The sequence below is a fragment of the Microtus oregoni genome, unplaced genomic scaffold (genome assembly GCF_018167655.1).
Source record: "Microtus oregoni isolate MIOR12 unplaced genomic scaffold, Mior012 000005F_ref0000423, whole genome shotgun sequence".
NCBI classification, from domain to species: Eukaryota; Metazoa; Chordata; class Mammalia; order Rodentia; family Cricetidae; genus Microtus; species Microtus oregoni.
Window position 1 is genome coordinate 19,576,024 of NW_024543064.1, and position 12,371 is coordinate 19,588,394.

Here is a 12,371-nt window from a genome sequence, read left to right on the forward strand (position 1 = left end):
GTTTCCTAGGTAGGATTACATGTGAATACCCCCTTTTCCTCTTGCAGCACTGGAGATCAAAGCCAGGATCCCAGATATGCTAGTCAACACCAAGTTGCACCCCTACTTGGTCATTCTATTCATGCCTTAGTCTGTATAACACAGCAGCTCCCAAGAAAAGGGCCAGTTCAGTTGCTATAGTTATACCTAGGGCCTGTAGTCACAGCCCCAGGGGTCAGCTGTTGTCCCCTGGGAAACTAGATAAATGATAGTTTTACCACTTTCCAAAGGGTGTCCCAAACATTAAACAACGTAAAGAAGGAAGAAGCTGGATAAGAATGGCCCCTTTTGCTAGCTTGTGGTTACTGGGCTAGGCGGGTCAGCCCAGAGCTTGCTCAAACTTTAGGTGGGGCCTTACTTTGTTGTAAGGGGTTGAAGAGCTGCCCTGGCTAATCTAATGGACTTATAGCCCTTCTGCCTCATCCTCCAGTAGCTGTGACTCTAGGTCTGTACTAGGTCCAGCACCTGGAAAGAGCAGCTAAGGGCCCTGCATGGTGACCATACGAGGGGAGCCTGCTTTTGCCTCAGCCACCGAGTTTGGTGCCCATTGTTAGCTACAAGCTACAAGGATGTCTTTGGACACCAGGCTCTCTCAGGTTGCCAGCAAGAGCAGGAGAAGGTGAAAATCAGAGTGCTGTATTAACACCAGGGAGAGGTGAGGGGTTCCTGATAAGTGATGAGGGGCTTAATACCGAGGGTGGCCAGACCATGGAGGAGTGGCAGTCCAGACAAAGCTGCCCTAGATTGTTCTTTATCTTTTAGAAGCGAAGCTAGTCTGTCTTGCTCCTACCTTGCCTTTCTACTCCACAATGCTGAACAGCAGTTGGGGCAAATGGCACAGGGAGAACCATGTAACTCTGATGAGCCGGCCGGTGTACTTGCAACTATGGTCATGTTAACAATATAGAACAGCCAAGATCAGTACAAACTGCTCAGCAATATAACAGGTGGGCACTGCCCAGAGAATCACATAAAGAGGCCATCTGTCCCCAACCCAACCTATAGTTTCCATAATTGCTTAGGGTAACATGGGAACGGAACTGGGAAGCTACTTCCCAAGACTTTGCTTTCAGCTCACAGGAAGAAACAGGCCCAGGCAGCAGTAAGTCCAGCTGAACAGGCAGAGGTCGGGGCACCATGGTCCTGTGAAATGTATGTGGTCTAAAGTCACTCAGCGAAAGGAGAAGCCAGAGGTCACTGCTTCTGGGCTCAGGATCTGGCCTCCACACAAAGGGGTCCTGGTTCCTTGACTCCGCTGGCTATGCTTCTTCCAGGAGGGGCTGTGACTGCTGGGCCAGTGGGGGTTAGCAGTACACCTGCAGCAGGGGTGCCCCTGAAGAGTCTGTGTCCGTGCCCTGGAAGGATGAGTCTTGGCTGCCTGGATACCCTGGTTGGAGGAGGAAGCAGAGGCTCAGAGAGGGGAAGGAGCTCAGCCAAGGAGAAGCCTGCTGAGACTAGAACAGCAGGGCTTGAGCCTAGTCAGCTGTAACAGCCTGGGCAACCCACTCCTGGTGTTCAAGTCCCAGCAGTTGTCTGTAAAAGGGTAATGACCTTGCTCCGGGGGTTGTAGCAGCCCAGAGGACAGCAGTAGACATCATAAGGGGAGCTTCCGCAGCTGCAGGATGAGAGGCCTGCCGTCCAGCTTACTCCCCAATCACTTCTAGCTCTATTCTGGGAACTTTCTTCAAGCCAGCTTCCAAGGTTGCAGTGGATATGTGGTTGCTCAGGCCCTTTTCCATTTCTGATCCCATCCTCACCCACCCCCAAAGTAAGCTGGAAGGTCATCGGAAGGGCCCTAGTGTAGTTTCCCACCCTCTGGTCAGGTCAGGACCACACCTGGGGCTCCATATGGCCTCAGCTTCCTGGCGATGGCATCTGCTGTTGTCTCCTGGGAGATCTGCACTGTCAGTTCTAGGGAAGGAGTATGAATAGACAGTGGTCATTATATTGTATAAAGCAGCTCAGTGAAGAAGGGTCTCATGGGACACAGGCTAGAGAAATATGATTAAGACATGGGTGGGTGTGTAGTGGGCAGGTGGGACTTTGGCTAGGCCAGGTCAGTGATGCAAATTCTTGGGGTTTGGTTTTGTTTTTTTGAAACAAGGTCTCTGTAGCCCAGGCTTGCCTGGAACGCTTGGCGGTCCTTTTTCTTCAAACCTCTAGAATTCTGGGAATACAAGCATGAACTATCACTACCCTTTCTTGTTTACTGCAGAGGTCCAAATTCCTGAGTTCTGGGCCCTTGTTCAGTCCAGGCTGGGGAGCTGTTCAGTAATAGGGGAAAGGAGGAGCCTGACAGATACAATGAATGAATGGATGGATGGATGGATGCTGGGGACTGTGCAATGGCTACTGAGTCTGCATGTTCCTCACAGTTCTCAGCTTCATTGTGTCAAAGAGTTCAGAGATGTGTCAGCTGGCTACGGGTAAGCCCCACAAAGAACCCAGCCCAACCGTCCTAGAAGCCAGAGCTTCCCTACTTGGGCACACTTACCATCCTGGCTGAGGGCAGAGCCCACCATGGTCTCATGGCCACTATCAGGGGCAGCAGCGGGGGCCATAGAGCGTGCTGAGCGCCCCTCGGAGGTCTGTGGGCGGGAACGGCTTTTGCGGGTACTGATGCGGATGATGCCGCGCACCAGGCGGCCCTCGGCGTCTTGCTCGTCCAGGTGGTAATCCTGTGTGATGCTGCTGATGAGGTCTGAGATCTTGCTGGTCTTCTCCAGGAACACGGTGTCCGACGTGCACTTGGCCAGCTCGTCGATCTGGTGTACACTGAACAGCTCTGTCAGCTTCTTGAAAATAAGCACGTCGATCTCCCGGCTCGACATGGAGCCACTGCCCATCTCGGGCAGGTCCAGGTCCGACTCGTGGAAGGAGTAATACTCCTCGGAGCCGCGGGGGCTGCTGGGGAGGGTACTGGGCAGGCTGTGCCGTGTGGGAGGGGGCTCGGGTAGGGGCTCCTTGCAGCAGGAGTCCGAGTCAGGGACTGGGGAGGTGGCATGGCGGTAGGGGTAGACCGGAATGCCCTTGAGCTTAACGTCAGGGTAGCTGAAGCTGCTGCCCATGGAGGACTTGAGCCGCTGGCCATCCCGGCGGCTGGGAGGTGCACGGTCCGGGCTGGGTGGCACACCATTGGGCTCTTTGACCCAGGCGGCTTCAGCAGACCCCTCAGTGGGGTCCCCAGCAGATAAGCAGGGGCCGCAGCCCCGCACACAAGCCCCACAACGCTGCAGGCAATCCCTGCAGCGGCGAAAGCAGAAGGCAGCCCTGCACCAGTCCCACCCCCAGGGGCGCCAGAGGAGGCAGCAGGTTGGGGGCTCGGTGGCCGGTTCTGCAGAGCCTGAAATGAAGGTGATACTCTCTGGCCCGTGGTGACCAGGGTCCTTGGGGTCTGGCCTGCGGGTGCGGCGGCCTGGTGGGGGCTGGGAGCGCTCATCATTCGTTTCCAGGCATAGCTCTGTCGGCCTCTCCCAGGGACCCAAGCGTGGCGGCCCAGACGATGGGCGAGGCTGTCCGGGCCTGGGCATGACTCAGAGCATGGCTTGCTGCAGCCAGGCACCTGCAGGGGAGAAGCCAGGAGGATGTCAGAAGCAGAGGTCGGAGACAAGCTTCTGGGCTGACCTGAAGAGTTTTAGACTCCTGGGAAGCCTGTGAGGAGGACGGATGGTGCATTCCATAAACCCTTGCAAACGCTGAGCTCTTCTTGCCCCAAACAGAAAGTTCTCTTTGTGGTCTAACTAAGGCTTTACAATCTCCTGGACTTCTCAATGAATGGCTATTATTGAAAACAAAACAAAGAAAATTACAAGTGTCAATGGGGATGCAGAGAAATTGGATCTCTTGCACTTTGCTAATGGGGCTATGAAATGATGTAGGTGTTGTGGGAAACAGAGCAGTTCTTCAAATTTTAAACACACAGGTTGGAAATGTAGCATGGCCTACATAACATGAGGAGGCGCTAAGTTCATCCCCAGTATGGCAAACAAAAAACATAAAACCGGGCTGGACAGACCGCTCAGCAGTTAAGAATGTGGGTTCATAACCACCTGTAACTCTAGCTCTAGGGATGTGACACCCTCTTATGTCTTCTGCCCACACTGCGCTCACAGGGACTCTCTCCCCACTCCACATACATATACAAAAAAATTGAAAACTTTTTTTAGATTTCTTTTGTGTGTGTGAACATTTTGCCTGTATATATGTGTGTGTGCCATGTGTGTCTGGTGCCCATGGAGGTCAGAAGAGGGTTGTAGGGGCTCTTGGAACTGGAGTTATGGATAGTGGTGAGCTATATTGTGAGTACTGAGATTCGAATCTTGGGTCTCTGGAAAAGGAACCTGTGATCTTAATGCCTAGCCATCTTTCTAGTCATAATTAACTAATTAATTGATTTTCTGAGGCAGGGTTTCTCTGTAGCTTTGGAGCCTGTTCTGGAACTCACAGAGATCCACCTGTCTCTGCCTCCTGAGTGTCAGTCCTTATTATTTTTAAAAATTATGTGTAAGTGGGGGCTCAACAGATGGCTCATGGTTAAGAACACTGGCAGTTCTTCTACAGGACTTGGGGTTCAATTCATAGCACCCATATGGCAGCTCACACCTTTAACTCCAGTCCTAGGGGATCCAGTGCCCTCTTCTGGCCTATGTGGGCACTGCACACATGAGGTGCATAGATGTATATACAGATAAACACTCATATACATAAAAACAAATAAAATCTCTGCTTAGAATAGTGGTGTACAGAGGATCTCTGTGAGTTTTGAGGCCAGCTTGGTCTACATAGTGAATTTTAGGACAGCCAGGGATACACAGTGAGACCTAGTCTCAAAACGAAAAAAATAAATAAAATCTAAAAAAAAAATAAAAAGTTTTTAACATTCCTCAAAGCTCCCCCAAATTACCATATGGCCTAGCAAATTCAATCCTTGGTTTCTACCCAAGAAAACTAAAAGTCAACTTTATTTTATTGGTTTTTTTTTTTTTTGTTTGTTTGTTTTGAGATGGGGTTTCAATGTAGCTTTGGAGCCTGACCTGGATCTAGCTCTTGTAGACCAGGCTGGGCTCAAACTCATAGAGATCCACCTGCCTCTGCCTCCTGAGTGCTGAGATTAAAGGTGCGCCACCACTGCCTGGCTGAAAGTAGCAACTTTAAACATTGTATGTTAATGTTCATAGTAGCATTATTTACAATAACCATAAAGTAAGATTGATCCAAAAGTTCATCAGTTGGGGGGAGGGCTTCCCGAGGACCCGGGTTTGATTCATAGCACCTACATGCCCACAAACAATCAATTGCAAGTGTAGTCCAAGGGGATCTGACATCCTCTTCTGACTGCCACAAGTGCTGCATGCAGGCGGTGTGCAGACACATATGCAGGCAAACCATGCACATCAAATGAAAATAAAGGTTAAAAGATTAAAAAGTATATCAATAGATGAATCGACTCATAAACTGAAACATTTTGGGGATATCATTTAGACCTTAAAAAGAATGAAATTCTTAGCCGGGCAGTGGTGGCACAAGTCTTTAATCTCAGCACTTGGGAGGCAGAGGCAGGTGAATCTCTTAAGAGTTCAAGGCCAGCCTGGTCTACAAGAGCTAGTTCCAGGACAGCCACCAAAGCTACACAGAAACCCTGTCTTGAAAAGCCAAGAAAGGAAAAAAAAATTCTTTTGTGCTTTGACATGGATAAACTTTCAAGACATTCTACATGAAATAAGTTATACAAGAAAGAACAAACACTCTATTGTTTAGCTTATATGAACTCTCCACAACTACCAGTTTAACAGATATAGAGAAATAGTGTGGTGGATGCTAGGGGCTGATGCAGAGGAGCATGGGGGAGTTATGTTGAATGGATACAGAATTTCAGCTGGGAAGGTGTCATACTTTGGAAGGGGAAGATGTATTTAATGCCACAGGATGGTGTGCTAAAGAATGGCATGTAAAAGATTTAAATGGTAATTTTGATATATATTTTTCCACAAAGAAGGTAAGCTGTGCAGAGACCTTACTTCCTGAGGACTGTCCCCACTTTCTTGCCATCACTGAGCCCGGTGCTGGCCTCTGTTCAACAGCCTTGCCACGATCACCACCACTGCCCCTCCTTCCTTCGTCCCCGTCATCCTAGGCATGGGCATGAATGGGTCTCTCATCCTACTCAGATGTGCCCTCCTAAAAACATTTACCATCAAGTAGGTTTCTCTTTTTCTTCTTGGAGAGAGAAGGATTGGTTTTGTTAAGACAAGAGGGTCTCATGTTGGCAGTTAGGCCTCAGATTTGCTAGGTAGCCAAAACTGCTCTTAAACTCCTGGTCCTCCGATCTCCCTTTTCACGTCCTGGGGTTAAAGGAGTGTACTACCTTGCCTGGCAACACCAACCAGTTTTGGTTCCTTGCCACAAAAATAATCCTCATGGACTAGGGAGATGGCTCACCAGGTGAGAGCACTCACAGTGAAGAACCCATGTGAAAGCAGTGATGACATCTGTCATCCCAGCACTCCTACGGTGAGATGGGAGAGAGAACTGTCTGGAAGCCCACGGGCCAGCCAGCCTGGAGTGCACAGCGCAGCGCAGCAGCAGAAATGAGAGACTCTGCTTCCACAAGGTGGAAGGTGAGAACCGGCTCTCTTTATTGTTGGCTTGTTTTTGAGACAGGTTTTCTCAGTGTAGCTTTGGAGCCTGTCCTGGAACTCACTCTATAGACCAGGCTGCCCTTGAACTCACAGAGATCCACCTGCCTCTGCCTCTTGAGTGCTGGTATTAAAGGTGTGTGCCACCATCGCCTGGCTGAGAACCAACTCTTAAAAGCTGTCCTCTGACATCCACACAGTGCTCCTTCAAGTGCAGACATAGGCCTAAGATAAGAGAGTCAGTAAAAAAGAAAGCAGCTTTGTCTTAAAATAGTAATACTGATCTTCATTCCTTGGGTTTATGTGTTAGGTATCTCAGAACTACGGTTGTTTTACTGATGAACACTGAGCCTGATCATGTGTCAGAGAAGGCAAAACCAAAGATAAATCAACTATACATGCTGTCTGAAAACCTAGCACTTGGGGATGGAGGCGAACTAGTAGTTCTGGGTCATCCTGCACTACAAAGTGAGTTCCAGGCTAGCCAGCCCAGCACATGAGATCCTATAAAGAAAAGAAAAGAAGAGAAGAGAAGAGAAGAGAAGAGAAAAGAAAAAAAAAAGCTAGCCAGACACGGTGCTCGGTTTTTGTTTTGTTTTTCCAAGACAGGCTTTCTCTCTACACCAGGCTGACTCGAGCTCCTCCTGCCTCCGCCTCCGAAGTGCTGGGATTAAAGGCGTGCACCACCACTGCCCGGCAGTACTCACAATTTTAATGCCAGCATGGAGTAGGGTCAGTAGGAGACAAGAGATCTCTGCGAGTTTAAGACAACCTGGTCTATGTAGAGGGTCCTAATCCAGCCTGGGCTATGTAGTGAGACTTTGTCTCAAAACAAAACAAACAAACAAAAACCAAAAACCTCCTAGGATGAAGCAGGCGGAATCGAGTAAATCACCAAGGGACCCTAAAGGACGATGTAGTGCCATACTCAGGAAGGCCTTAACAGCAGTTAACTGTCCTTAGCCTGTATTTTGAGTCACCATGTCGGTGCTAAGAATTAAACCTGGGTTCTCTGAATGAGCAGCCATTGCTCTTAACCACTGAGCCATCTCTCCAGCCTCCTACCCTTTTCTGAGCTACTGATACTTTATCCTTTACCCCTGATTTTTTTTTTTTCAAGACAGGGTTTCTCTGTAGCTTTGGAGCCTGTCCTGGAACTAGCTCTTGTAGACCAGGCTGGCCTTTTTCTCACAGAGATCCGCCTGCCTCTGCCTCCCAAGTGCTGGGATTAAAGGCGCCACCACCGCCCAGCCCTTTACCCCTGATTTAATCACTATGGAGTCCTATATAAAATTTATTTTGAGACAGGGTCTCACTATGTAGCCCTAGCAGTACTTGCTAAGTTGAGGGCTGGTCTTGAACTTACAAAGATCTGCCTGACTCTACCTCCTGAGTGCTGGAATTAAAGGTATGCCAGCTGAACCAACAGATACACACATTTCTAAGAGAAACAAAAGAGCCTAGTATCTTTGCTTAGGAAGCAGACTATAGCTCTTAGGGGTAATGGGACACATATCTGTAGTGTGATCATCAATGGTTTATACCAGCCTACCGGCACATGCCTGGAGAGCTCATGTAGAGACAGACAGACAGACAAGGAATACTCGCTATGCTGGATGAAGATGCAGTTCTTCCTGAAATTTTACAGTTTCTGGGACCCACTCAGCTCTCCTTCTCTAGGGAACCTCGAGGAGTTGTAGCCAAATGAGCCCCTGTTTCCATACCCTTCTGCTGAGGGCTCTTGATGACTGGCTCAGCCTTGTACTCACTGGTTTGGGATAAGCCTAAATCCCCAGGGACTTTGAGCTTAAAGGTCAGCCTCCTTTCTGCTTCAACGCCTAGAACAAGGTCAGTTTGGGAAGGTGTTAGCATGGCACAGACACATTCTGTGTGACTTTATGGTAGAAAGACAAAGGACTTAGGCTCCAGGCAGACCAGAGCAGGAGCCGGCACTCTTAGCGAACGGTGTATGCCTATATGGTCTATAAACTGAAGGAGGTATTTCCCCCTTGGAACACCTGCTGTTCAGTTAAAAAAGAAAAGGTACAGAAACTGAAACTGTAGTAAGTGACTTTAGAAGTGTTTCACAAGGGAATGTGGTGGCACACACCAGTCACCCTTGTCCCATGAAGGCTGAGGCAAGAGGATCGTGACTTTGAGACTAACAAAGCAAGACCCCCATCTCAACAGAACAAAATGTTCTTCACAATTCAGAGGGAGAGCCGGGCAGTGGTGGCGCACGCCTTTAATCCCAGCACTCGGGAGGTAGAGGCAGGCGGATCTCTGTGAGTTCGAGGCCAGCCTGGTCTACAAGAGCTAGTTCCAGGACAGGAACCAAAAGCTACGGAGAAACCCTGTCTCAAAAATAAAAAAAAAAAAACCAATTCAGAGGGAGACAACTAAATGCTTGTCCTGATTTAATCAACATGAGGTTGGATCCAATTAGTCATTTAACAAATGTTGAGGTCCTACTGTGCACTCTAAACTCTAAGGACACGGCGGTAAAACAGACTAACTCCCTAGCCTCAGTTTACATCCCATTGAAAGTGATTACTCACAGCTTCCGTTACCATAAACATATTACTTGTAATAAATCTATTAATTCTCAAGACATTCTTAGTATTATTCCACTGTACTAAGGCAGAAAGCTTAAGTAAGTTGTCCAAAGCCAGATTTCTTTTTTTCTCTCCCCACCCAGCCCTCGCCATACAGTTTTTCTAACAGTCCTGGCTGTCCTGGAATTTGCTCTGTAGACCAGACTGGTCTCAAACTCTGCCTCCTGAGGGCTGGGATTACAGGCGTGTCCACCCACCCCCTTTTGTTTCTTGAGATAGGCTCTTATGTATCCCGGGCTGGCCTCAGACTCACTGTGTACCTCGGGAAAAGAGATCTTCCCGCCTTTACAAGTGCTGGTTGATACAGAGCTGGGGCTCTAACTCTGGGTCTCATACATGCTAAGTGTTCTACCAATAGAGCTCTATCCCAGCCCCCACAAACACACTTCTGTTTGTACTCATTGGCCTGGCCTCAGACCCTCACCCACTCCTACCTATGTCCTCCACTACCCCACCCCACCTGTGGATTTGTAAGAGCCAGTTAGGGCTGCCAGCACGAGCTGGCATCCTTTGAGGACTTGCAACTGGAGTGTTACCCAAATCAGCCACTCTCAGCATCACACCAAGCTGAACTTTGTGGGTCTGTGGGAGTATCATGGTTACCGACACTGGGCTGGGCCACTGTCTCTTTCCCCAAGGGCTTAGGACTGACTACTGTAGGGTACGTTCATATCCAACACACACATTTACCATGGGCCAGCACCATGCTAACTATTGAGGAAACAGCAGCAATACTCCGGCCAGAGAGCATTCCCATCACTTACAACTACCATGTGAGTAATTTACCATCACTTCACAGCCCAGGAATCTGAAGCTCAGAGGGGGCTAGAGCAAGATGGCAAACTGTTGTGTGGTGGGCTAGGGCTCTTCAGCCCGGGTACCTTGCTCTGTGCCACATCTCCAGTCAGGGAAGAATAGGGACAAATGAGCAAAGCCTAGGATAAACCAGGGATGGCGGCTAACTCAGGTAAGCCCAGCACTGGAGAGCCTGACGCAGGAGTTCAACAAGGTCAGCTTGGGCTACAAAAGAGAGACCCTGTCTTAAATCCTAACAACCAACCAATCAGCCTTTCTATTTGTGGTTTGATAGTGTCTGGCCGCAGTGTCCTTTCCCCACCAGGGTCCCTGCTCCTCCCCCTCCTACCAATCCAGTAACACTGGTCACCTAATGGAGCGGGGCCAATTCTCGCCTCTCTTTTAGCTTGGAACAAGACTCTTGGTCCCCATTTCGTCATCTTTAAATAGGTTCCCTTTAGAGTAGTGTCCCTAAACCCAACACGAGACAGGATGACAAGGAGCCTGGGCCATATGAGACCCTATCTCAAAAACAAAAACGAAATATATACTTAATTAAATTGAATATAATTAAAAATAAACAATAAAACAATTAACCAAGTGAAATAAGATACAAATAAAATTTGAAAATCCCATCTGCCTAAACGGGAGAGATTAGTGTCTTTATAGGGCTCCAATGAGGCACTGGTGTTTAGCGAGAGCCTGGGAAGACGGGCTCAGTCACAAGGATGCTCGAGGGTCTGGCGGCCCCAGGACTCTCTGACTTCTCGTGGCCTTGGCCTTTCCGCCAGTCCCCACAAACACACACACTCGGGGCTCTCCACGGGCTCTTTCCCTGCGTCCACAGGACGGGCTGGCTGCACCGACCCCTCCGCCCAAGCAAGCTTCGGGTCACCAAGCCGTGGTCAGCTGAGCTCGAGGGCAGGGCACGGGGCACCCCCACCCCCAGGCACAGCCTCAGCCTCCCGATCCTCTGCAGGCACCGGGTACGCACTGCCGTCGGGGCGCGCACGGCCTCTCTCGCCGCGAGCGCCATTGCCTGCGAATCCCGACGCTGTTCCACTTACGGTTTCTGCCACGGCTCCGAGGTGCCCGGCCCCAGTCCCCAGGCCTCCCGGCCCGGCCCGCCCAGCCCCGCGCCCATTCGGGCTTGCGGCCCGGCCCGCGCACCCCGGAAGTGGGCGTCGGGTCCCGAGGAGCCGGGCCCCCGCGCCCCGCTGCCGTCCAGGAGCGGCCTGCAGGGTCACTCACTCGGGGCTGCGCCGCTCCGCTCCCCCGCGGGTCCGCTCCGGACTTACCTGCCCCGCCAGGTGAGCCGCCTCCAGCCAGCCCTTCCCCCGCCCCCCTCGGCACTCACCTGGGTCGCAGGTGAGCGTCTCGCGGGAGCGCGGCACGGGTCGCCGCTGGGGACACACTTCCTGGCTCCGCGAAGCGCTGCGGCGCACCTGGCCGAGGCCCCGCCCAGCCCCGGCCTAGGCCAGGAGAGTGAGGCCCGGAGAGGGGCAGCCAGGCCACAGTGCTCAGGTCCCCTTAGCTCTGTAGTCCGGTGTCCTGGAAGTCTCTGAGAGGCCATGGAGCGCCTACGGGGCCGCAAAACTCCTACTTAAAGCGTATGGCTCCTGGGAATTCGTCCCTGACCCCTGAGTCTCTAGCTCGGTTATGTGGAACAGTTTTCTGTGCTCTTTATTATAGTCCCCAGCCGGCTGTTTCTTTCTTGCCTCCTGTCTTCTCCTTTTAGCCTCTGACCTTGAGGGTAAGGTCTGGCTTTGTTTCCCTAGTACAGGGCCTGGCACGTACCAAATGCTCAGCAGTCTTCACTGTTTGAATGGCTAGGCAATGATCTGTCATTGATCGCTCTGTCTGTCTACGTATTCACTTATTTTTCTTTTTTACATTAATTTTTTTTAATGTGTATGGGTTTCTTGCCTGCATGTACAGTTTGTGCAGCACTTGCATGCCTGGTGCATGCAGGGCTGAGAAGCAGAAAGGGCATGGGATACCCTGGAGTTGAGAATCAAATGTGGGTCTTTGGAACTTGGAAGAGCAGCCAGTGCTCTCAGCGGCTGAACCGCCTTTTCCAGCCCCACTTTTTTCTTTCTCCCCATCCAACTATAATCAGATTCTATTCCTGCTTAGCTTCCAGAACAGACTAGGCTGGGCGTGTTCTAGGAGGGTATGGCCATAGACAGTTTAGGTTTTTTTTAGACGTTGTCTCCTAGGCTAGCCTCCAGCTCACTAGGTAGCCAATGCTGGCCTTGAACACTTGCTCCTCCCACTGTCACCCCTG

The 12,371-nt window shown here is 50.4% G+C and overlaps 1 protein-coding gene across 4 annotated transcripts; it reads right to left on the reverse strand.

The window, feature by feature from the left end:
- Window positions 1-920: 920 nt before the first annotated feature.
- Kdf1 (keratinocyte differentiation factor 1) lies at window positions 921-11,498 on the reverse strand. 4 transcript variants are annotated; one of them, XM_041652233.1, is made up of 4 exons: window positions 11,442-11,498; window positions 2,534-3,601; window positions 1,876-1,950; window positions 921-1,426 (listed from the first exon to the last, which is right to left on the reverse strand). In XM_041652233.1, exons 2-4 carry the CDS (start codon window positions 3,567-3,569, stop codon window positions 1,344-1,346), a joined length of 1,194 nt encoding a protein of 397 aa, XP_041508167.1. In that variant the 5' UTR covers window positions 3,570-3,601; window positions 11,442-11,498; the 3' UTR covers window positions 921-1,343. The 4 variants fall into 4 exon arrangements, with proteins under 4 accessions (XP_041508167.1, XP_041508164.1, XP_041508168.1 ...); XM_041652230.1 differs by lacking the exon at window positions 11,442-11,498 and adding an exon at window positions 11,383-11,430; XM_041652234.1 differs by lacking the exon at window positions 11,442-11,498 and adding an exon at window positions 11,336-11,360.
- Window positions 11,499-12,371: the final 873 nt, after the last annotated feature.